General features: G+C 38.8%; 6 protein-coding genes across 7 annotated transcripts; 1 reads left to right on the plus strand and 5 right to left on the minus strand.

The window, feature by feature from the left end:
• Window positions 1-774: 774 nt before the first annotated feature.
• LOC18020749 (zinc finger CCCH domain-containing protein 43) lies at window positions 775-3,241 on the minus strand. The gene is made up of 6 exons (XM_006404196.2): window positions 2,718-3,241; window positions 2,287-2,352; window positions 1,965-2,084; window positions 1,584-1,871; window positions 1,221-1,493; window positions 775-1,055 (listed from the first exon to the last, which is right to left on the minus strand). Exons 1-6 carry the CDS (start codon window positions 3,159-3,161, stop codon window positions 975-977), a joined length of 1,272 nt encoding a protein of 423 aa, XP_006404259.1. The 5' UTR covers window positions 3,162-3,241; the 3' UTR covers window positions 775-974.
• A 285-nt stretch (window positions 3,242-3,526) lies between these two features.
• On the minus strand, window positions 3,527-9,116 carry LOC18020750 (lysine-specific demethylase REF6). 2 transcript variants are annotated; one of them, XM_024157821.1, is made up of 9 exons: window positions 9,017-9,116; window positions 7,905-8,864; window positions 7,543-7,621; window positions 7,303-7,370; window positions 7,049-7,199; window positions 6,337-6,968; window positions 5,754-6,248; window positions 5,253-5,635; window positions 3,737-5,146 (listed from the first exon to the last, which is right to left on the minus strand). In XM_024157821.1, the coding sequence occupies exons 2-9, from the start codon at window positions 8,779-8,781 to the stop codon at window positions 3,737-3,739; spliced, it is 4,095 nt and encodes a 1,364-aa protein (XP_024013589.1). In that variant the 5' UTR covers window positions 8,782-8,864; window positions 9,017-9,116. The 2 variants fall into 2 exon arrangements, with proteins under 2 accessions (XP_006404260.1, XP_024013589.1); XM_006404197.2 differs by having other exon boundaries at window positions 3,527-5,146; window positions 7,905-9,059.
• A 1,211-nt stretch (window positions 9,117-10,327) lies between these two features.
• On the minus strand, window positions 10,328-15,879 carry LOC18020751 (lysine-specific demethylase REF6). Its single transcript, XM_006404198.2, has 8 exons — window positions 14,692-15,879; window positions 14,400-14,478; window positions 14,162-14,229; window positions 13,909-14,059; window positions 13,207-13,829; window positions 12,576-13,127; window positions 12,074-12,456; window positions 10,328-11,971 (listed from the first exon to the last, which is right to left on the minus strand). The coding sequence occupies exons 1-8, from the start codon at window positions 15,572-15,574 to the stop codon at window positions 10,574-10,576; spliced, it is 4,137 nt and encodes a 1,378-aa protein (XP_006404261.1). The 5' UTR covers window positions 15,575-15,879; the 3' UTR covers window positions 10,328-10,573.
• Window positions 15,880-16,555: 676 nt separating this feature from the next.
• Window positions 16,556-19,661, minus strand: LOC18020752 (DNA-(apurinic or apyrimidinic site) lyase). The gene is made up of 9 exons (XM_006404199.2): window positions 19,381-19,661; window positions 18,695-18,787; window positions 18,293-18,437; window positions 17,897-18,098; window positions 17,721-17,799; window positions 17,404-17,465; window positions 17,200-17,286; window positions 16,993-17,096; window positions 16,556-16,892 (listed from the first exon to the last, which is right to left on the minus strand). Exons 1-9 carry the CDS (start codon window positions 19,615-19,617, stop codon window positions 16,807-16,809), a joined length of 1,095 nt encoding a protein of 364 aa, XP_006404262.1. The 5' UTR covers window positions 19,618-19,661; the 3' UTR covers window positions 16,556-16,806.
• A 959-nt stretch (window positions 19,662-20,620) lies between these two features.
• Window positions 20,621-22,401, plus strand: LOC18020753 (protein LAZ1 homolog 2). The gene is made up of 6 exons (XM_006404200.2): window positions 20,621-20,796; window positions 20,971-21,027; window positions 21,128-21,236; window positions 21,319-21,494; window positions 21,574-21,662; window positions 21,747-22,401. Exons 1-6 carry the CDS (start codon window positions 20,659-20,661, stop codon window positions 22,381-22,383), a joined length of 1,206 nt encoding a protein of 401 aa, XP_006404263.1. The 5' UTR covers window positions 20,621-20,658; the 3' UTR covers window positions 22,384-22,401.
• LOC18020754 (CBBY-like protein) lies at window positions 22,346-24,537 on the minus strand. Its single transcript, XM_006404201.2, has 8 exons — window positions 24,160-24,537; window positions 24,007-24,077; window positions 23,715-23,873; window positions 23,422-23,488; window positions 23,099-23,194; window positions 22,964-23,010; window positions 22,802-22,882; window positions 22,346-22,717 (listed from the first exon to the last, which is right to left on the minus strand). Exons 1-8 carry the CDS (start codon window positions 24,496-24,498, stop codon window positions 22,594-22,596), a joined length of 984 nt encoding a protein of 327 aa, XP_006404264.1. The 5' UTR covers window positions 24,499-24,537; the 3' UTR covers window positions 22,346-22,593.
• Window positions 24,538-24,918: the final 381 nt, after the last annotated feature.

The raw sequence follows: 24,918 nt of genomic DNA on the forward strand, positions 1-24,918 counted from the left end.
CAAATCGAATTAAACCAAACCGAATTTAAACCGAACCAAACTTATTTCAGTTGAGTTTGGTTAGAATTTTATTGAACCCGAATTAACCAAACTGAACCAAACTCAAACCTAACCCGAAAATAAACCAAAGTGCCCACCCCTAGCTGAAACTTTTTTTGGGGGTCTAAATATGGTTGAAACTTGAAAGTGAGATATATACACGATTTAATAGTCATACATACCAAAATATGTGTTTATGTAAAATATGCATTCAAATCGTGTTATTTTTTAATACACGATAAAATTAATATTTCGGATTTACAAGTTTTCCATTATTTCATACTCCCTCTGTTCAGAATTATTTGATGTTTTAGAAGGTTTTTTTTGTTCAGAATTGTTTGATGTTCTCACTTTTCAATGCAAAATTTAATGAATTTTTATAGTTTTTGACCTTTTATATTCTGCAGATTACCTTCTTATTGGCTGAATGATATTTAAATAGATTATAAATAATATTTTTAGTATAAGAAAAATAAAAATTGAATGAATCCTTAAACTGTGTGCAAAAACCTTAAACATCAAATAATTCTGAACAGATGGAGTATTAAACAAATTAAATTACAGAATTTAACACTAATTTCTTAGTATATAAGGTTTTGTTCATGATATTAGTTTTAAAAAAAATCTCACATGGTTTTTTTCTTTAAGATATTACATTCTCAAAAATCACATAAGTTTGTTTTTTTTTTTGTTATGAAAAACAACTATCATAACTATCAAAACTAAAAACGTAACATGTGATTTAATGTTATAAAATAAATATTGTTACAAAAACTCAAATATAAAATATCAAAACTAAAAATGATCCGGGCCTAAACAGGCTGGTCCAAGCCAGGTGGTCTTGAAGTTAAAAGGGTACATATATAAACGGCTTAAACGGGCAGGGCCAAAACGGGAAAGCCAAAACGGGCCCGGGCCGCCGGTATTAAATATCACTAGATGGAATGGTCAAATCTACAAGCTGGACCAAATTTGCAGATGCCGTACCGACTGTAATGTGTGCAGATGATTTGATCCTGAAAATTCAGTTAAGCAAATAAGTCAAAAACCGAGAGATTTCTATGTAAGAGTAGAAGAGTTTATCAAACATTCAAGAATTAAAAAGCATCAAATGAGAAAAGACTCAAGGTAAAAAGCACAACACAAGAAACAGAAACAGAAAGAAAAAAAAACGAACTTACAGGTCTAAGGGGTAAGCCCTTGTCATTGAGAGCGTAAGGAGGCTGTTTCGGCAATCGATTCTTAGGATGATGGTATTTGCATTTGAATTTGAACTTACAGTCCCCAGTTTTTAGATAATAACTGCACTCAGGTTGGTCTGGACGTTCTGGAAATTCCTCAGCAGGCATTTGATATTGGTACTGTGAGAATATACTTGTTTCAGCTGATGAATTGTTCATAAGGTATGTGTTGGAAGGAGAAAACACATTCCTTTCTGATGAGTACACAGAAGCCTAGGCAAATACGAAAGACAAAATATAGAATCATTCTAGATACTTCAAATAGAAATAGATATTATTGAGATCCAGAGCTTGAGTTACTACCTGATAGCCATTCCACTCCGGAGTTTGAGAAGGAACTCCACGACTCTGTGACAACATGGACGGAATAAAAGGAGTAGTACCATTCGCATGCCTCTGTGAAGACCAGGGAGCTGAACTTGCTTGGAGTGTGGATTTTGGGGAAAATGATCCAATGGATCCACCATTATTACCATGAAACGAAGGAGAGTCGGTTCCTCCATTAGTTGTAGGATCAGGATGGTTAAATTTGCAGTCAGCTCCAAATTTGCAGGAGCCATTGCGCATGTAGTAAGGACATTCTATTTCTCCCTGTCAATTGGTTGTTGCAATCAATATATGGCTTTGACAAGACTAGTAACATAATGTCTAAACATGGCCAACAAAATCAACGAAATGTCATACCGGTCTGATGGGAAGGCCGAGGAAGTTAAGCTCCGGTACAGAGGGTAGACAAGACTTTGGTTTTGTGTGGTTGAATCTACAAGTTTCTCCATATTTGCACCCTCCAGTCCTGAAGTAATACTGCAAAACCTCATGCAAGGAAATTGGATCACATGAACTGAAAATAAGACTTTAGAAAATAGGAAACTTCACGGAAAACTAAGAAGAGCTTAGCAAATGCAGAACAAGATAATAGAATAGAAAATATCGAGGCTGTAGGCCATGAAGAGCACTAGATACACAACGAGAGAATGTAAGAAAGTTACAGGAGAAGTAAAATAACCTTGCAATCCATCAGTCTCAGATTATCAGCATCCTCTTCCTTTTCTGTTACTTTATCCCTAGCAATCTTCATAACGATGAAACATTAAAAAACGAATCAAAAATCTAACGAAGAACCCTGAAACTAAAAACATACATTGGTTCCATCAAAAGCATATACATTTAGCCAGAACAGAAATACTAAACAAAGCTTTCTCCTTTGGTTTAGCAAACGAAGCACATAGCCCAAATCATATTATATTACTACACACATGTGCCACTGATTAAAATAATCATGCTTCTTTATAAACAAATCTTCCCTAAGACCAATGAATATGTAAAAAACACAATTAAGAACCAATAACTTTGCTAGAAGCAAACGTGCAAGAATGGAGAAACAAACTCCTCAGCCAAATACAAACCATATACGAACAAGTGTAGAAGTGAAGTTACTTGGATTTTTCTTGGATTTGGAAGAGGATGATTGAATTTGCAGCTCGATCCGAATTTGCAGCTCCCTGTTCTCATATAGAACGCGCAATCCTCTGCCCATGGCCTCACTGGATATACAACTTCTCTCTTCTCAACCATATTCTCACTCTCACTCTCGCTCTCACCATCACCGTCTCCATCTGCGTCCCTTCCTCCTTCTTCTTCCTCCTGGTTTCCATCTACGGCTTTCGAATCAACACCTCCATTACCCTCAGAGACACTCATCACCGTCCCACTCTGATCTTTAGCGACTTCACCGAAACCCACATTATCAAATGCTTCTATTAGCTTGGTCAGCAGATTGAGATCAGAAGGAGATCGATCAGCAGATGAGGAAGATCGAGACGCAGGTTCAGGCTCGAACCCATCTGCAACTGACCCGGAGATTCTTTCGGAATTTACCATATCTTACAACCACATTACAAAAACCCTAATTTCAGGGAAGAAGAAGATCAAAGGGTGGAAAAAATTAAGAAAGAGAGAGAGAGAGTTATAAAGTTGCTAGCTTTCAATTTTATATTCCCTTTTATGGATACTCTGATTTTTTGCCTTTTTAATCGTCACGAATGAGAATCCCAAAGAAACCGTTGCTTTTCTATTTGACTAGTAGTTTTATGTTTTCAGATATCTTCCTCTAAAAATTGCAATCAAGTCCTCATTATATTTACACAATTCAAGATTAACACCTGAACTTTCTAATCCTACAAGCAGCACAAGGAAAGAAAGCAACATGAAAATGATGATGACAAGAAAACACAATATTTTCCTATTTCGTAGATTCCAGTAGTTAAGAAGACGACAGAGGTACAACAAAGAGAGCATCTGTCTCAAACAACAATGGTCAAATGAAACTCCCAAATGTTAAGCCCCCCATAAAAAGGAACAAGAACAAGAACCAGATCAAGATACGCATTAAAAAACCCCTAAACTACAATGTAATAACCTCTTCATGATAGAATCCATGTTAAAGCCTAAGTTAGTCACCTTCTTTTGGCCTTCTTAACTGAATGACCCGTCTTCCGTTTATGTCTACTGAAGTCAGAGACAAACCGAAATGTCTGATCACAACCCGGTTCAGCACAAACATAAGGCCTTGCACCTGTGTGAACCCTTATGTGCTCGGTTCTAGACCAAGCCCACTTGAACGTCATCTTGCAGCCTTTCCATGGACATTTCAGAGGACGGTCGTCTGAATGAACACGCTGGTGTTGAACCAAATACTTGTGCGAGAAGAAGTTTTTACCACATCCTTTAACAGGGCAGATGTTTCTTTTATGCAGAGACAACTGTTTCTCAGAATTGAAACTCATTCTGCAACCCTCCATGTCACATCGGTACGCTGCGCATTCCTCTTCCTCATTCTCTACTTCTTCTTTGTCTTCTTCTTCCAACTCTTCTTCACTTACAATTCTGGAGAAGGAAGCATTACTTCTTCTTTTCTTACTAGTTTTCTTCGGTTTTGTTTCTGAAAACCCTCTTGAAGGGTTCTGATTTCTCACCCTAAGTCGTGTGCTAGGTCCTTCCATGTATGAATTCAATTCTTGATTCATCTTTCCGGATCCAGATTGTTGCAAAGTCCGACATCTCGTGTCTCTCCGACTCTGAACTATCTCGGTTTTTACTTTACGTTTAGCTGTGGACCTGGTTTGCCTTTTCCCTGTAGTGTAAAAGTCTTGTTCCTCCAGAGAATCCTCTGCTGAAACATACTCACCAGTAGCTTGAATATTTCTTCGTTGCTGATAAATGTCATTTTCTTCTGAATCATATGAAACCGGATTCCTAAACACTTTTTTCCGTTTGCTCCTTGGAATCCCCCTAGGGTACCTGTAGATAATATCATCATTGTGACCATATACAGTATCCTCCAAGGGTTTTCTGTCCACTGACTGTTTATATGGCTGAAAGTTATTTTCCATTGAGCTCTCTGAAACTGCACATTCCCTTACAGCATATTCTTCTCCAAGTGAACGGTCTGAAACCTCATCATCTGACTCAAACTCTTTAACACCCTTGTCTCGACGAATTCTCTTGAGCTGCGAATCAGACATTTCATTTGATGAATCACCAGAAACTGTATTCCCTGTTTCAAAATAAGACTCTTCCTCATTCCTTGAAGCCCTCCATTGCTGCTTATAAGAATGATCTTCTGAGGTGTCATCAGAAACTCCATCTTCCCTCTTAAAAGAGGTAAGCTTCTTGCGTGGCACAGCCTTTGCTCTCATCTTTCTCTTCCTACAATACTTTCTTCCGAACATTGTGGTTGCATCTCTAGAAACATCACAAGGAGACAATCTCTTTCCAGTGACATCATCATCCAGAGCACCTCGCAGATGACAACTTCTTTCAGATTCATCCCCCTCTAAGTCCTGCTGCAGCAAAAAGGGATGCACCTGCAGAATAACAAAATATCAGCCTTAGAAATTGCAACAAACCAAGCAGAAACAAAAGTGAACTAATGTCCAAATTAGTATATGTTTTTAAGTTAATCAATATTACCTGATGCGACATCCAAACTTTCCCACACCATTTTCCAACAACATATTTCCTCTGTCTGGAAGATCTTTTACCAGAAACTTGGGGTTTCGTGGGTGAGCTCGTTGCTGGAGAGCCACGACCGAACGCATTGTATATGACTGAGTTGTAAGGCATCTGCTTACTGTACAGAGGAGAGCGACTGAGAATGGCGCTGTAAGAAAGGTTAATACCCAACTTTACAGACCAATCACTGTTCCCAGCCTTAGCTTCAACATTATCCAACGCTGCCTGAATCATTTCCTCATCCTCTCGAGTCACATTCCTGAATTCAGTATCATTCCACTCGTGATTGACTCCAAGCTCATCGGCAACTATCTTTGCTTCAGCCTCTATCCTGGGATACTCTGCAAATATCATATGTCTTAATGATCAAAAGACTCAAGCATATACATAATATATATAGCAAAATCCAGAATACGTCGTAAGACTAATAAAAATTGGATGTTGTCGTTTTGCGGTTACCTGGATGGCATAGTAACATAATGCGAATCCCTCCTAGAGGACGGAGTTGCTGTTCCACTTCTGCAGCATGCTCAAGACAAAATACGTGCAACCGAGAGGAATCATCATCAGATCTTGGAACAAAGGGGAAAGCTATTTCCAGATTTGATGTACTGCCACCATTACTTAACCTATCATGTTCAGCAGCATTTGATCCCTCAACAACCCCTTTCCCTTTCCCACATGAAAGTCTTTGACTGCTATTATCAAAAGCTTGACCATCTGTAGCCTCCTCAATACCATTGTGGTCATACTTTCTCTCTTCCGAGATAATAGTATCTAAGCCTTTGTGATCTTCTTCCTCGGAATCAGAAGAATCTCCATACGCTGAAGCTAACAACCCAAGAGCACCATCTTCTTTTTGCGCTTTTGTTAAAGAAGTTGTTGAAGTTCTTTCATCCGTAGTTTGAACAGGAACATTGTAGAAGTCATCTACATCATGCTTTCCTGTGCTTTCTGCGTAATGATACAAAGTTATCAAACAAAAAAGTCTTTAGATTTAACACTTTAAAGCCATGAACAGGATGAGCGACTAGTAACTTACCTGAATGAGGCTTCACTGCAGAAAATCTTGAATCCTGACCAAGATTTGCAGATCCTGAAGTAGCTGTCCAATCATTGAAGAAGCTACAATCTGCAGACATGAGATATCTAGCTGCTGCTTCTTTAGGTTGAACAATAGCTACACAATCAAAGCATAAGATTCCACATGTGACACAAGAGAAAAGCCTCTGATCCGAAAGCCCAACTGCTCTGTCATTCTTCCTTTCAGCATCTGTCAAAGTTCCTTGAGTTTCGTTCTCTCTGCTTGCCAGGTAATTTCTATTCCTTTCACACAAAGATGTAAACTTTTCTTTCACTGAGACCACATCCTTGAAACCGTTACTGAGTCCGGCCATAATACTATCAGAACTGAAGTCCTCGGATTTTAATTGGATTGGCCTTTCCTGGTTAGTTCTCAAATGGGATCCAACTCTGAGGTCAGAACAAACCGATACATCTGAGGAACTCTGCGGAAGAAGAGCGACAGGAGATCTTTTTCCAAGAGAACGGAGCAATTCATTGTTATGGATAATGTTTTGCACAAATAGCTCTTTAGTCAATTTTTCTCCTTCACTTCTTTTCTTATCTTTCAATCTAGAACTCCGTGGTTTGGTGTGGATGCTTGTTGGCACTCTGCAATAAGTGAATCACACCTTACAAGCAGTCTTAAGATTCAAGTTAGAGAGTTTGTGGAAATCTTTGAAAGAAATTACCTTGAACACAAAGCCAATGCAAAGTCATAAAGTAACTGGAGATGAGAAACCATTGGAGGGTAATTTATAGCAGCTCGCCGGATGGCAGCATCTTTTGCAATTCTCAACCACTCGGGAGTTGCAATGTTAGATGCCTCTCCACAATTGAATCCTAGAATACCCCAAGATTATGTTTGAGATAATATAAGTTAGTTTCAACACGCTAAGCCTTGGGTGATTAACTTGAAGATACTAAATAAAGGTCGCTTGCTCACCGTGACTAAACCCCGAATGATATGCTCTTGGAAAAGTGACGACAAACTCACCAGGATTTTGCACTAACCTGATACAAGCAAACCACTTGCATGAAAAACCAACAGAAACAATTGTGCCTCTGGATGTTTCCAGTCAATTGAATAGAATGGATGCAACTAACAGATTCTTTTCTAGTTGAAGAAGTAAATGGAAGACAACAAGATCATGAGATAAACAGAGCAAACATAAGAAACCACTACCTGCAACATGGTATTCCGGCTTTAACAAATACTTCAGGAGACATCACAGTTGTCTTGTCACCAAGAGTTGAAAATGTCACTGGTAAGACAACAACAAAAGAGGCAAAACCATTTAGTTTACTTGCATACAGCTATACAAGGATAGAGACACAAACATAACAATCAGAACAATGAAGTGAAGCTAAGCTCCCAGACTCAGAACCTTCATAACTTAACCTTCGAAAGAAACTTGTTATCAAAACAAGACTCTGGCTTCAATCAAAAACCAACCAAGCACAAGCCTTTACCGAAATTTCTTGGCCAAGTGACTATGTAACAGAGTATCCCATAGAAGTAAGCAATTGGTGGAAAAGAAAACTAACCAAGAGGATTAAGCTCTCCTCCATAGCCATGAACCCTAACCACCTCCTCAAAAGCCACAGCAGCATCCTTTGGAACGCCGTACCAAGTCTTACTAGCACCCATATGCAAGTAATTGAGACTATGAAGGTCATGGTCTTCCACATGCCAAGCAAACCAACTAAACATCATAGCAATATACACCATTGGAGATGTAACTCCAGGGATCTCCTCTTTCATGAACTTAAGCAACGATCCTTCAGCTCTGGCCATTGCCCTCATGTTCCAAGCTGTCTCACCAACTGTTCCTCCATCACCACCAGACTCTCTTCTCCTTGCAGCCGCCAGGCTCAGAGGGATAAAAGCCGAGCCAGGCATGTCGTTTGCGTACTCAACAGAGAAGGGTTTGTCCACTGTGGCTCTCCAGTAAAGGGTTTCGATTTCTAGGGCAGAAAGTTGACTCTTTTTGCCGCATTTCCTTAGATAATTCTTCTCAAAGTTCTTAGCTTTAAACTCAAACTCACCGAAACTGTAATGCTCTCCGCTCTGCCACACTGGTCTCTGTACGGGTCGCTGCTTCCTAGGGCAAAACCCGATCTGCTGTTGACGCGTGGCGAATGTGGGGGCACCGTCGTAATCGAAAGCATCGCCGCCGTCACGAACCCTCGCCGTCGCTAGCGACGCCAGAGAACGGTTGAGGTTAGAAATCGTGGTTTTCTTCGAAGGAGGAGGCACTGGAGGCACAATTTTGCAGATTCCGTATCTTGAAGCTTCCTCTTCGATTTTGAAAATGTAAGCGATCGGATCTTGGAACTCTGCTAAAGTAGGTCGGAACTCTGGTGCAACCGGCAACGATTTCAGCCATGGAAACACGTCTGGGCTCTGCTCCGAAACCACCATGTCTCTCTATTTCGAACGAACAGAGGAAAAACAAAACCTTTCTCTTGAAATTAGTTCACTTTCAGGGTTTCAGAATCTGGGTACTGAAAAACGCCATTACAGAGGAAAAGTTAAAACAGAACTAAAATGGAGAAGAAGAAACAAAAGGAAAGCAGAGTTAAGAGATTCGACAAATCTCCACCATCTCTCTTCTCCAATAGGTTTTTAATTTCTTAAAGGGGATAACTAAACCTACTTTTTTCTCGAGAGAAACGACGGGCTTGATCTCGTTTCTTTTGGAAAATTGTTTTTTTTTTCAGGGGTTGGGTTTGGGGCAGAGCAAGAGATTGTGATTTCTCGTTTCTCTGTTTTGTTTTTTGCTTTTTAAATTATTCTCATTTTGCATAAAAGAAGCAACTAGCAAGTAGTGGTAAATTGTAAGGGCAAAGAGATTTTGAAATCTACGATGAAAGGATGGTTAATGCGGTTTTTTTATTATGTTATACTAAATAAAATACTAGTATTTACTATTTTGCCATTTCATGAGTTCGACAACACACATTTGTTGTTGTCCCGCACCTTTTGCGCATTCAAAAACTACTCCTTCCTCTGTTTATCATTTTCAATATTTTTAATAAATTTTTATTATTGAATAAAAGGGTAACGTAATTTTCGTCCATTTTCTTATTTATTTTAAATTTTATCACATTTTGATTTTTTCTTATGGTTTCTATATTATACATTTTTGAGGAAATTTTTTAAAAAGGTTTTTGTCATTATTCTAGTTCCTAACATAGCGTCCCGTCCTATTTATGGGCTAGTTTTTTTTTGTCATCAGTCAGTCCCTCTTCTGATTTTTATGGATTGTTTCCAATACTTATAAAAATTCACTTTTTATGTAAATATTGTTGAAAGTTATGATATACCCCGATACTAAATTTGTCAAATAGTAAGTAGCATATATAAGTTTCACAAAAGTAAATTTATCCCAAAATATCTGTCAATACTGAACTTCATTCAGCTAATGTCGTTAACAATAGGTTGAGTCTTTATCGAAGGTCAAATGAAGTCCACAAATTAAAACCAAAAAAAAATGAAACCCACGGCTAGCATTTAGACATTCAACCATCCAGATTGTGTCACGTCGAAAACTATATATATCTCAAGTAATAAATAATTAAAAGTCGTTGAAAGTCGTTCGACAAAAAAAAAATAATAATTAAAACTCGTTATTTACTCAAGGAAAATGTTAAAATAAATATAAATTTGAATCTCTTGGGGTTGAAACATTATCCAAACACACAGAGAGACTGATACTCCAAAAGTAGCTCTTGCTTTCTTCTAAATCTTTTATCTTTCCCTATGACCATATCTCACTTCGTTGATATCGTCATGCAATTGTTGACAACTAAAACAAGCCGGTCAACACAGAAGGCCTAAAATTAAGAAACTAACAATTTTAATTTGTGCAGCATATAACGCCTCTTAAGTCTTAACAACATTGATTCAACAAAAGGGTTTCTTTTTTCAGTCCTCTGTCTTCGTAAACACATCTTCCTTAGCAGAATTTGAGATAATGTCTTAATCATAAAAGCTTCTCCTTTACTTATCAAAAGCCAAGAAGAAAGAAAGTAACATGAACATAATAGTCTCCTACATAAGGATTTTTTTACAGATTAAACTGTAAAAATAATAACAGAGTAGTGAAATGTCTGCAAGAACCAGGGACCCTCAAAACCCTAAATCCAATTTCTCTTCTTATAGACCAATGGATCATAATCTCTTCAAGATAGATTCCATGTTAGAACCTAAATCACCTTTTCTTTGTCTTCTTTACTGAATGACCGGTCTTCCTTTTATGCCGGCTAAAATCTGAGACAAACCGAAAAGTCTGACCGCAACTTGGTTCAGCACAAACATAAGGCCTTGCACCTGTGTGAACCCTGATGTGCTCGGTTCTAGACCAAGCCCACTTGAACGTCATCTTGCAGCCCTTCCATGGACATTTCAGAGGACGGTCATCTGAGTGAACACGCCGGTGTTGAACCAAATACTTGTGTGAGAAGAAGTTTTTACCACAACCTTTAACAGGGCATATGTTTCTTTTATGCAAAGCCAACTGTTTTTCCGAAGTGAAACTCATCGTGCAACCCTCCATGTCACATTGGTACGGTGCGCATTCCTCTTGCTCATTCTCTTCTTCATCTTCCTCTAACTCTTCCTCACTTGCAACTCTGGAAAAAGAATTGCTGTTTCTTTTCTTACCAGTTTTCTTTGGTTTTGTTTCAGAAGACCCTATTGAGGGATTTAGATTTCTCACTCTCAGCCGTGTGCTCGGTCCCTCCATGTATATATCCACTTCTTGATTCTTCTTTCTGGGTCCAGATTGTCGCAAAGCACGTCTTTTTGTGTCTCTCAGACTCTGAACTATCTCGGTTTTCACTTTTCGTTTAGCTGTGGACCTGGTTTGCCTTTTCCCTGCACTGCAAAACTCTTGTTCCTCCAGTGAATTATCTGCTGAATCGTACGCACCACCCATTCGACTAATTTGCGCATTACTTGTAGATACTCTTCCCCTTTGTTGATATAGGCCATTTTCTTCTGAATCATATGAAACCGGATTCCTAAAGAATTTAGTCCGTTTGCTCCTTGGAAGCCCTCTAGGATGCCTATAGATATCATCATCATCATGATCATACATTGACTGGTTCTCTCTATATAGCTGAGAGCCATTCTCCATTGAGCTCTCTGAAGCAGCACATTCCCTTACAGCATATTCTTCTCCAAGTGAACGGTCTGAAACCTCATCATCTGACTCAAAATCTTTATCACCTTGGTGTCTCACAAATTCCTGCTGCTCATCAGACATTTGATTTGATGAATCACCAGAAACCGAATTCCCTGTCTCAAAATAAGACTCTTCCTCATTCCCAGAAGCCCTCCATTGCTGCTTATAGGAATGATCCTCTGATGTGTCATCAGAAACAACATCTTCCCTCTTAAAAGAGGTAAGCTTCTTGCGTGGCAAAGCCTTTGCTCTCATCTTTCTCTTCCTACAATACTTTCTTCCAAACATTGTGGTTGCATCTCTAGAAGCATTACAAGGAGACAATCTCTTTCCAATGACATCATCTTCCAGAACACCTCGCAGATGACAACTTCTTTCAGATTCATCCCCCTCTAAGTCCTGCTGCAGCAAAAAGGGATGCACCTGAAGAAGAACAAAATATCAGCGTTAAAAACTGAAACAAACCAAGCAGAAACAGAAGTGAACTAATGTCCAAATTAGTATATGTTTTCAAGTTAATATTACCTGATGCGACATCCAAACCTTCCCACACCATTTTCCAACAACATATTTCCTCTGTCTGGAAGATCTTTTACCAGAAACTTGGGGTTTCGTGGGTGAGCTCGTTGCTGGAGAGCCACGACCGAACGCATTGTATATGACTGAGTTGTAAGGCATCTGCTTACTGTACAGAGGAGAGCGACTGAGAATGGCGCTGTAAGAAAGGTTAATACCCAATTTTACAGACCAATCACTGTTCCCAGCCTTAGCTTCAACATTATCCAACGCTGCCTGAATCGTTTCCTCATCCACTCGAGACACATTCCTGAATTCAGTATCATTCCACTCGTGATTGACTCCAAGCTCTTCAGAAACTATCTTTGCTTCAGCCTCTATCCTGGGGTACTCTGCAAACATCATACGTCTTAATGATCAAAAGACTCAAGCATATGCATAATTTATACACCAAAATCCAGACAATGTCGTAAGAGTAATAAAAAACTGAATGTTATAGTTTTGCTGTTACCTGGATGGCATAATAACATTATGCGAATCCCCCCAATAGGACGAAGTTGCTGTTCCACTTCCGCAGCATGCTCAAGACAAAAGACGTGCAACCGAGAGGAATCGTCATCAGATCTTGGAATAAATGGTAAAGCTATTTCCTGAAGTGATGTACAAGAAAGGGTCGAGCAACTTGAAGTAGCATGTAATACGTCAATCTCTTTGCCTTTCCCACTTGTAAGTCTTTGGCTGTTAATATCAGAAGATGGACCATCTCTAGCCTCCTCGTTTCTATCTGTATCAAAAGATGTTGCTTCAGATACACAAGCACCTTCTTGATCATACTGTCTTGTTATCCCTTCCGAAATGGGAATATCTGAGCCTTTGTGATCTTCTTCCTCGGAATCAGAAGAGTCTCCATATGCTGATGCTAACAGCCCAAGAGCACCATCATCTTTATTCTCTTTTGTTAGGGAACTTGATGATGTTCTTTGATCGCCGGTCTTCATTGAATGATCCGTAGTTTGAACAGGAACATTGTAGAAGTAATCTACATCGTGCTTTCCCGTGCTTTCTGCATGATGAGAAAAAGTTAGTAAATGCTAAATAACAGCCATTAACAGATCCCGAAGTTAGTGACTTTTGTAACTTACGCGGATGAAGTGATCCTGCAACCTGACCAAGATTTGCAGGTCCCGAAGCAACTGTCCAATCATTGAAGAAGCTACAATCTGCAGACATGAGATATCTAGCGGCTGCTTCCTTAGGTTGAACAATCGCTACACAATCAAAGCTTAAGATTCCACATGTAACACAAGAGAAAAGCCTCTGATCCGAAAGTCCAACAGCTCTGTCATTTTTCTTCCTTTCAGCATCTGTTGAAGTTCCTTGAGTTTCGTTCTCTCTGCTTGCCAGGTGATTTCTGTTCCTTTCACACAAAGATGTAAACTTTTCTTTCACTGAAACCGCATCCTTGAAACCGTTATTGAGTCCGGGCATAATACTATCAGAACTCAAGTCCTCGGATTTTAACTGGATTGGCTTTTCCTGGTTAGTTCTCAAATGGGATCCAATTCTCAGATCAGAACAAACCGATACATCTGAGGAACTCTGCGGAAGAAGAGCGACCGGAGATCCTTTTCCGAGAGAGCAGAGCAATTCATTGTTGTGGATAATATTTTGCACAAACAACTCTTTAGTCAATTTCTCTCCTTCGCTTCTTTTCTTATCTTTCAGTCTAGAACTCCGTGGTTTGGTGTTGATGCTTGTTGGCACTCTGCAATGAATATGACACCAAAAATGAAACTTTCAATCAGTTTATAAGTATAAAAGTGTCTATGAAGAAGGAAGAGTACCTTGAACCCAAAGCCAATGCAAAGTCATAAAGTAACTGGAGATGAGAAACCATTGGAGGATAGTTTATTGCAGCTCGCCGGATGGCAGCATCTTTAGCCATTCTCAACCATTGGGGAGTTGCAATGTTAGATGCTTCCCCAAAATTGAATCCTGTAATCCCCAAGATCGTTTTTTTAATAGTCTAAATTGTTTCGATGCATTAAGCCTTGAATGATTAACTTGAAGGATACTAAATAAAGGTCACTTGCTCACCATGACTAAACCCTGAATGATATGCTCCTGGAAAGGTGACGACAAACTCTCCAGGATTTTGCACTAACCTGATACAAGCAAACCACTTGAGTAAAAAGCCAGGAAAAAAAAGGTGTGCCTCTGGATGTTTCCACTCAATCAAAAAGAGAAAATTGAAGCAATGAACAGTAAGCAAAGAAGAGAAATGGAAGGTAACAAGATAATGAGAAGAACAGAGCACACAAAAGAAAACCATTACCTGCAACACGGTATCCCGGCTCTAACAAATACTTCAGGAGACATAACAGTAGTCTTCTCACCAAGAGTTGAAAACGTCACTGGCAAGACAACAACATAAGAGGCATAACTATTAATTTTGCTTACATACAGCAGCTTCTTTTGCAGACAAATTTTGGTAAATAAAGGCAGAGTTATCAGCAACAAAAAGGACAGAGACAGAACAAAGCCAACAATCAGAAAAAGGAATTGAAACATTGAGTAACTATAAGTCACTCTCACATAACGCTAATTAACCTTCACAAGATACTCACCAAGAGGATTAAGCTCTCCACCATAGCCATGAACCCTAACCACCTCCTCAAAGGCCACAGCAGCATCCTTTGGCACACCGTACCAAGTCTTACCAGCACCCATATGCAAGTAATTGAGACTATGAAGGTCATGGTCTTCGACATGCCAAGCAAACCAACTAAACATCATAGCAATATACACCATTGGAGATGTAACTCCAGGGATCTCCTCTTTCATGAACTTAAGTAACGATCCTTCAGCTCTAGCCATTGCCCTCATGTTCCAAGCTGTCTCACCAACTGTTCCTCCATCACCACCAGACTCTCTTCTCCTCGCAGCTGCCAGACTCAGAGGAATAAAAGCCGAGCCAGGCATGTCGTTTGCGTACTCAACAGAGAAGGGTTTGTCCACTGTGGCTCTCCAGTACAGGGTTTCGATTTCCAGGGCAGAAAGTTGGCTCCTTTTGCCGCATTTCCTTAGATAATTCTTCTCAAAGTTCTTAGCTTTAAACTCAAACTCACCGAAACTGTAATGCTCTCCGCTCTGCCACACTGGTCTCTGTACGGGTCGCTGCTTCCTAGGGCAAAACCCGATCTGCTGTTGACGCGTGGCGAATGTGGGAGCACCGTCGTAATCCCACGCGCCGTCGTCGGCTCCGTCACGAACCCTCGCCGCCGCTCGCGCTGCCAGAGAACGGTTGAGGTTATTAATGGCGGTTTTCTTAGAGGAAGGAGGAACAGGAGGCAAAATTTTGCAGATTCCGTATTTGGAAGCTTCCTCTTCGATCTTAAAAATGTAAGCGATCGGATCTTGGAACTCTGCTAAAGTAGGTCGGAACTCTGGAGCAACCGGCAACGATTTCAGCCATGGAAAGACGTCTGGGCTCTGCTCTGAAACCGCCATATCTCTCTCGCACAGAGGAAACCCAAAAAAAGAAAACCCTTTTCCTCAAAATTTCTTCACTTTCAGCTTGGGGATAGTAATCAAAACGTCATTACAGAGCAGAAACAGAACAAAATTTCGAAAAGGAAAATAAAAACAAATCAAGAGATTCGACGACTCTCCACCATCTCCCCGGCCAATAGGTTTATTATGTTAAAGGGTCATCCACTTTTCCTCGGAAAAAACGACGGGCTTGATCTCGTTTCTTAGGTCTCTCTGTTTTTATTGGATTAAAGAAAACAGGGGAAAAAAATGTATTTTTTTGGTTAAGGGGTTGGGTTTGGGCAGAGTAAGAGATGTGATATCTCAGTATTTAACAAGTAAAGAACTGTGAGTAAGATTTTTTTTTTTTGGAACTGCAAGGAAGAAGGGTTTTTGAAATTCTGAATGAAGGGTAGTGAATTGTCTGTTATTTACGATTCTACCATTTCATTTGTTCGACACACATTTGTTGTTGTCCTCTTGCTAAGTCTGTTTGCACATCCAAAAACTCCAATTTAACAAAAAATCCATTTTTAAAAGTAATTTTACTAGGTATAAAGTATACCAATTAAGAGAAATATACTGTCTTCCAGGTTTATTTTAGGATTTCTGGTTTAAAATTAAAACCAAAAGGCAAAAAAATGGTTTTAATCAAACATTTTTCTTAAGTTTATTTTTTCTAATTTTTATCTATAATTTGAAAATTAATTGGGAATAAGCAGAAATTGATTTTGAAAATAATATTATATCAAGTCAACATTGAAATTCAATACCGAAAATGATGCATAATTTTAAATGATTTATTGTCTATTGTCTTTTTGTCGAATTTAAAATTAATTTTATATGAATATATGAGCTTGGTTTAACGAATGTTGCCTCTACCCATGCAATAAAGCAAAGGGTATATATGCTTAAAATACACCCAAACAAAATTCTAAATCTTCAGAAATGAGCCAATATCAAAACTAATCAAAAAATAAAATGAAGATTCAAATGTGAAAATATCTACATTTCCTAGGAAAAATAAATCATTGTTAAAGGTCCTTTTGATTGCTCAAGATAGCAACAAGGCCAAATAAGTGTCTCAATATCATCAACCTAATCCTCAAATCGGCAAAAGTAAATGAAAAGATCATTCTCTCAACCCTGATAACACAAGCTTTGGTTTGAGTCTAAAGAAGGCTTATGTTCTATTGCAGAAGAGGATGATTTTAGTTGGAAACCTGGTTCTCTTCCGAATCTGATGTTGGCTTCGAAAGCTCGAGTGAAACCGGACAGTGATCACTCCCATAGAAGCCTGAAAAAAAAAAATCAAGAACCAAGTTGCTGCAAAAGAGCTGAATCATCTTTCTATGAATCTATGTAATAAACTGCCCGTTTAATCTTATCTATCGCACCTTCTAATTCTATCCCACGACCGTGCATCTTACAAGTAACTATACGATCTTTGAGATGTTCAGAGACCAGAAAATAGTCGATCCTCATCCTCTTTCCCCGGTACCTATGGCAACCAAAAAGATCCATATGAAGCTTTAGAACCATGACAACGAGCTTCTAGACTCCATGCCATGTGAAACCCACATATATATGTGGTATCTACTCACTTTCCAATAGGATTCCCACACCATGAGAAGCCACTTTCCATGTCTGCTTCCTTGTGTAGATACCGGTATGCATCAACAAGCCTTCCTCTGTAACATTCCCATAAGTTTAATTTAGAACCACATGTTGAGGAGCTATAATCTCTATTCAAGAAATTACTACTACTAAGACTTCAAAGTGAAAAGATATATATATATAAGGTATACTCTTTCATAATTGCACCAAATCGTCTTCTCTCAGATGGTGTAAATCCAGGTTGTCCACAGTCCTGCATAATCAAATAATTTAAACCTTGTAGTCACCGTGTGATTCTAAAGTATATATCATGGATAAGCTTTTGGTTCAGGCCTAATACAGTCATCTACGATGAGAGGTCGCAGTTCAAATGCAGAGACAAGAAAAAAGAAAAAAGAGAAATCAAAGGTCGATCTAATGAATAACAATGGAACTTAACGTTTTGAAAACCTACTCTGTTTTTCAATGATATATATAGATCTCATTAAAAATATTTGGATTTTGTTACCTCTTTGTTTGGAGGAACATAACCATTAAGTTTTGCTGATGCGAAAAAATCTGGATGGCTAACATCTATCTCCTCATGACTGCATATTACAAAAATCGAATTGAAGAAATAATATCAACTTTTATCCTGTAACACTGTATGAGAAGAATCTGGCAAGATAAGAGTTTCCTCATTACCTGACATTTAAGTCGCCACACCATATTAGAGGTTTATCAGACGTTTGGGAGAGGAACTCAGCAATCCTCTTGTCCCATTTTCTTCTTCTCTGAAACGAATTCTCCTCCTCTTTCCAACCATTGTTAGGCGAATACGTATTTAAAAGACGATATGTCTCAAATTCAGCTAAGATTACACGACCATCAGGTTCATGTTTAGATGCTGCATTATTAGCGACAAGTATATAAGTTACACACCAATCTGATCTATAGCTATTATATATATATCTCCCAAGTAGATAAAATTAGAGGTCAAGAAAATTGCAGAACGACACAGACAAAAGAAACATGGTTCAAATTGCTAGTGTAGAGATTTATGTGATACTAAGAAGAAGCAACAAGGCTTTCAAAAAATACCTATTCTGTCAAGGTTAAAGTAAACTTTTTGGGGCTTGAAACACTTTTTCACTAACAAAGCTGTCCCTGCATACTTTGAGTCCGCAAGAGACCACCAAACTCGATAATTTCCAAATGGTGGACTTGAGAGAGCCCGCGTCAAAATCTGCAGTTAAGACAAGAAGAACAATTTCGCAGAACTATTATCAACCTTGAACGTTATCCAAACAACAAGATAATTTGTTTCTTTTCTAAATCTATCTACAAACATGCCACTGCATTGTTGAACCTAACTCAAAACACTAAAATCTGACTGGAATTGCAAATGCATCTAAATACAAAGCTCTGATTCTCAATCCGTTGATATTGTAATACACATATTGACAGAGAATACAACCCAGTCAAAACAGAAAACAATGGTACCTGTTTTTCCTCACGCAAAGCTTTCGTGTCATCGCTCAACTCTTCATGATTTTTAGGTTTTCCCTTCCCACCAGCAGCAGGCATTCTCACTTCCTAACATTATAAACACAGTTAATACCTACGCTCAGTGTTTGACTACAGAAACAAAATGTAACCAATTGAATTAACAGCCACATCGTAGTCACAGCTTATTGAATCAAAGTCTGTTCTTTTGCACAGCCTACCATTTTCAGCGTCATAAGTGACTGAATTTGCATCAACAAGTTGGAGTTAACTTTAAAATTAATTCGACACAAAAATGCTAACTTGGGCAACACTAGAGAACTAAATAGAAAAACGAGTATCACAAGCAACTATCAACTTATAGAAAACTCATATATTTCCATAGAAGTAGCCATAGACTTGAAAGATCAACACTTTGAGCTAAATTTGAGCAAACTCAGGAGAACCAAAACAAACAACATGCAGAAATATCATACACTACAAATAATAAACAGTAAATCATTTTTCACCAATAGAGATCAGCAAAATACATCAAGAGAAAACTCAAATCCGCTTCATTGAAACCCTAGAGGATTTAGAGAAAAGTTCCACACAGAAACACCTAACCACATTTACTCACATTGCTTGGAATCAACCCAAGAGACAAAAAAAAAAAAAAATGAAAGAAGAAGAAGTAAAATCACCTGTACAGCAATGACATCCGGGTCGAAATCGGAGACGAACTTAGAGAACTCAGACCAGTCATTTTTCACCCGAAGGAGGAAGCTATTAGCGTTCCACGTCAAAAACTTGGACGGCTCTTTCTGGTTCTTCCCTTCTTCATCTCCATCTCCGTTTCCGTCACGCTTTTCCGGTGAAAGGCAGGGTTTCTTAGCCGCCGTGGAGCCGTCCTTTTCTATGGGCTTGAAGAATCTCTTCATAGCTTAGCAATTTCGTACCTTCCTCAGGTTCCGTTTCTCGTCAATCAAAGTTGAAACGCCCAATTTGAAAAAAAAAATAAAGGAAGAAACTTTAAGGCATCTTCGTGAAAAAAGATTTAGGCTTTGTTTTTTGGCGTTTAGTGTCTCCTGGAATGTAACATGGAAATTCGCAACAATGGTTTAAGCAAACCTTTTAGCCTTAGGTCTAAAAGTAAAACCCAAAAAATACTCGCAAGCCCAAGTTATATTATGAGAGAACGTTTTTTCATAATCGAGCTAATATGGTTTTACATGAATGTTTGTTTGTCTTCAGTCTTCACTAAACACACACACCACCAATGTTGAGTTGTAAATACAATAAAAGATTAGTTCTACACACACAAACAGAGCCAAATCTTTACAAGGGTTACTAAACTGACTCTTTCTTTTGAGGGAATCATCAACTCCAAGGCTTTCTCAGCTGCTAAGTTGCTGAAACGAAAGCAAACTTCTTGTGATATAGTGGAAGGTTAGTAAATCACCAAATCAGGTTTATTTTTGGGAACTATATGTCTCCTTGCGAAATCTTGATATTCTCTGCTCATTCTGGTCCAAGCAAACATGAAACTATAGCAGAAACCAGAGAACAGGCCAGAATAGAAAGAAAAATTAGAAGTTGATTCATACATTTTCCTGCTTCACATTAGACTTCATAAATTTCTTCAGCGCATATTTGAGAACATTCTTTATTAAATCAATGATTATGTATGTGTGCTTATGTTGGTGATGTAACAACAACTCCTTAATAAACTTTTAGAACTTCTTTAAAAAAAAAAAAAAATTGCATTTTGCTGAAGCAAATTAAAAAACATCTCGTTGTGACATGTGTCACAGACCGTCGCTGTGGCGTCTGGGAGCGATAACACGTGTGCGTACAACCTTAAAAGCAACCAAAGCACCACCGATGAATTATAGTAAAAGATTTCAACAAAAACATATTTTTTTTTAAACCAGTATAGTTTGATAATCTATAACGTCTGATATATTATCTATAATGACAAAATGAGAGAAAGGGAGGCAAGTACGTACAGAGATCTACATTTTCCGGCTTCGATCATCGGAGGATCTTTCGCCGCCGTCTCTATTTGTCTCTCCGTTTTCCTTATTCTCCAGCATCTCCGTTTCTACACCAATCCCTCTGTCCGTACATACGAATCTTCATTATATTTTTTTCCTATTTTCTGCGTATAGTTTATATTTCAGTTTCTTGGTAATTTGAGGGAATTATGGATTTTTTTTCCCTTTTATATAGCATCAACGTATTTAAATGGTTAAGAAGAGAAACCGTTTCTTGATGAGTGTAAATAATTGCAGGAGCAAAAATGGATTGTTCCTGTTCTGTTTATGGTCCCAGTTTATGCTACTGAATCGGTAAAGCCTCTTTCTTTTCCTTTCCTAAAGATTGTTAATTTTTTGTCTGTATTTTACAATTTAATCGAAGCGGTTTTGTTTCTGTGGTGTTTTGTCTTAGATTATTTCCTTGTCAAATGCAAAATTCTCGCTGCCTTGTGACATTTTGAGAAACTGCTATGAGGCTTTCGCTTTGTATTCCTTTGGAAGTTACTTGGTCGCATGTCTAGGTGAATAAAGATTTTCTGCTCTCTCTTGTAAAATTCAGAATTATGATAAGTTTAAACAAAACTATGCAATATGTATGCTCAGGTGGTGAAAGGAGAGTTGTTGAATTGCTTGAAAACGAATCAAGAGAACCATTATTAGAAGGAGAAGCAAATGAGAAGAAGCAGAAACAGAGGAATCCATTTTGGAAGTTCTTGTGTGAACCATATGTCTTGGGACGAGAGCTCTTTGTGATAGAGAAGTTCGGTCTTGTCCAGTATGTAAGTCTTCTTCTTCTTCAGCCAAACTGCTTAGTTTCTGAGCTGATGATAATATCTTTTGTGATATGTATTGTCTCAGATGATCCTCAAAACCTTTTGTGCATTCTTGGCATTTTTGTTGGAGCTTCTCGGTGTTTATGGTGATGGTGAATTCAAATGGTATTATGGGTATGTGAGGAGAAACCGAATGTAACCATCTGTTTGTTTTTGCGGAAAAAAACAAGTGTTGAATCTTTTTTTTTTATTCTGTAGATATCCATACATAGTGGTGGTGCTAAACTTCAGCCAGATGTGGGCTCTGTTTTGCCTAGTGCAGTTCTACAACGTTACTCATGAACGGCTTAGAGAAATCAAACCCTTGGCCAAGTTCATTAGCTTTAAAGCCATAGTGTTTGCCACTTGGTGGCAAGGCTTTGGGATCGCGTTGCTTTGTTATTACGGTGTGCTTCCAAAAGAAGGAAGATTCCAAAACGCATTGCAAGATTTCCTCATCTGCATCGAGATGGCCATCGCAGCCGTGGCTCATCTCTTTGTTTTCCCAGCTGAGCCTTACCACTACATCACAGTATTGGAGTGTGGTAAAATCACGGCAGAAACTAGCAAGAAGACAGAAGTTAAACCAGACGAAGGAGGCGGTCTTGTAGAGACGATAGAGACTCACGTTGAAGCATCTGGTACGAGCATTAAGGAGAGCGTGCAAGATATAGTTATGGACGGTGGACAACACGTAGTGAAGGATGTGGTTCTTACGATAAACCAAGCGATGGGACCTGTGGAGAAGGGTGTAACTAAGATCCAAGATACGTTTCAGCAGAAGCTTTTGGATTCAGATGGTAAAGAGGAAACAGAAGTGACCGTTGAGACTTCACTGGAGCAAAAAGATTCATGATGAGGTCGTACCATTACAAAGCACTTCCACTGAATCATTGCCTGAGACAAATCTCAATCCAGCAATGCATCTGCTATAAGGAAATGTCAGGGATATAGTGTAGAATCGAATCATATGGTTTTACAATGAATATTTCTCTTTCACTATACACACCAATGTTGAGAAAGTAACAATTAAAGATCATTTCTTTCTCAATGGGGTTTGTGACATTTAACTAACGAACTGTTTCTGGAGAAGGCTTCCACAGAATGTCAGATCAAATCTCTCTTCCGGAGGGTCTCCAATGCAGTCGAAAACTGCGTCTGCGTTCACAAAATCTTCATCCGCAGTGTATCTGCAAATCCAAAGATGAATATACTTATTTCATTTTCTGATTGATATTTAGTTTATGAATGAGATTCTGATACTAAAAACTCACCCACTCTTTGTAACTATACAAGTCATTCCCGCAGCTTTTGCAGCTGCTAGTCCGATCGCGCTGTCTTCAACCACAACACATCTGCACACACAGAGAGCCAAAATCTTTAGAAATTTTCTAAAACTGGCTCCTCTTCCTGTAAAAGATTATAGTAACACTTACTTTGAGGGATCAACTCCAAGGGTTTCAGCTGCTAAGTTGTATATGGCCTGTTAAAAACAAAAGGTTGATAACTCTGTCTTTAACCAAGATTAAGTAAGCAAAGTAGTACAACAGAATGGAAGGTTAGTAAATCACCGGATCAGGTTTCTTTTTGGGAACCACATCTCCTGCGAAGATCTTGATCTCCTCTGCTCGTTCTGGTCCAAGCAAGCATGAAACTATAGCAGAAACCTGAGATCAGGTCAAGATGATAAAACGTTGATTCACATTTCCCTGCTTCCCATAATAGTCTATACAATTTGTTCGAAGCTAGACGAGTTTCACATATTTGAGAACAATCTTGCTAATAACTTAGCTGCGTATTCTTTCTTTAAGAAAACTAGTCAGGACATGATATATGCATGGTGAAGATTATTATGGCCTTGGAAACTGAAGTAGTAGAACCTGATTGATCATACCGCCTTCTCATTTGAAGTACTGCACACAGCGACTTTAACTCCATTCGTTAAAGCTTGATCAACCAGCCTGCAAAGTTCCAACAAGAAGGCTCAATCTAACAGAAACCAGAAGATGTATATGATTACTAGAAATAGCTAGCCTTATCCATAGCATCAGGAGAATGTATCAAGTAAGTCTTTTTGGGGTTTAAAGTTCATAATTTCATAAGCAGATCAATTTCAAGAGGGTTTTATACGTTGCATCAAAAGCAAGTGAACGCATCATAGATTAGGAGATTAGAAGTGACCCTAACTTGGCAACACCGGGTCGAAGAGGAAGAAGCTTTTTCTCGATCAAAACCATGAAAAGCTCAGTTTTTTGCTTGTGAAGCCCAGCTATGAACACTTTCCTCTCTGCTTCATCCTTGGGAGCTTTCTCTGGCCAACCTACCTTGTTAAAATACGCAGTCATCCTACAAACAAAACAAGCCTTCTCTATGAAAACAAAAAAAACTTGAACTTTCGAAAGATTCACTTCAATTCCATTCAAACGAGACTAAAATTGTTGACTTAATGAACTCGAATTTGGTTGTTTAACCTCTATACCTTTCTTTTCCACCACCAATTTTCAGTAGCTCGCCGTACAAATCGACATCCCAGGTAACACCCAAATCTCTCTGCCAAATCACACCGAGACTCAAATCGACCTTCTAAATCACGGGATCGAAGAGCTATGTAATCAAAAAAAAATTCAAAAACCTCTTTGAAAGTGTCGTTGAAGGAGATCCTGTGACCGTCCTTCTCGGTATCAACAAGAACGCCGTCGCAATCGAAGAGAAGAGCAGAGGGAAGAGTCGCCGGAGAAGACGAAGCAGAGCAGGTGATTCCGCCGGATCGAGATGCTATGGATTTCGCCGGTTTTGCTCTCAGGCACTTACCCATGAATCGCGACTTCGCAGACTTTGCCGGCGAAGGTGTCGCGTTGAACGCACGCGCCGCATTGGGGATTAGAGAGTAAGAAGAAGAAGAAGAAGAAGAAGAAGAAGAAGAAGGTAGTGATGGTGAAACGAAGGTGAGAGAGAATTTCACAGTCGCCATTGTTTTGATTCTCTCTTCTATCTTTCCATATCCGTCTGCGAAAATAAATAACGGTCGGGGATTTCTTCAACTTATCCGGTCTCGCGTTAACGACCACAAGAAATAACCACCCGGTCCGGTTTGAATTAGGATACGTTCCGACTCAAAACCGGGCTGGATCGATTTTTTGATGACGTGTACAAATTTTTGGGAAAAAAATATCTCAGTCACGCTAATCAGAAAAGTTTCAAAAACTAGCCAATTTATTTCATGAGTGGCTTGCATAAACAAATCTAACAAACATTTTATATAATATAGAAAGAAGGAATCTAACAAACATGCATTTGCTTCGATGGCGAGTTTTAGAAGAATAATCGCATAAAACAAAGTGAGGAAAATCCAACCCGTCTAGAAAAGCAAAAGACATAATTTACAATCTCG

This window comes from Eutrema salsugineum, unplaced genomic scaffold (assembly GCF_000478725.1).
Source record: "Eutrema salsugineum unplaced genomic scaffold, Eutsalg1_0 scaffold_16, whole genome shotgun sequence".
Classification (NCBI taxonomy): domain Eukaryota; kingdom Viridiplantae; phylum Streptophyta; class Magnoliopsida; order Brassicales; family Brassicaceae; genus Eutrema; species Eutrema salsugineum.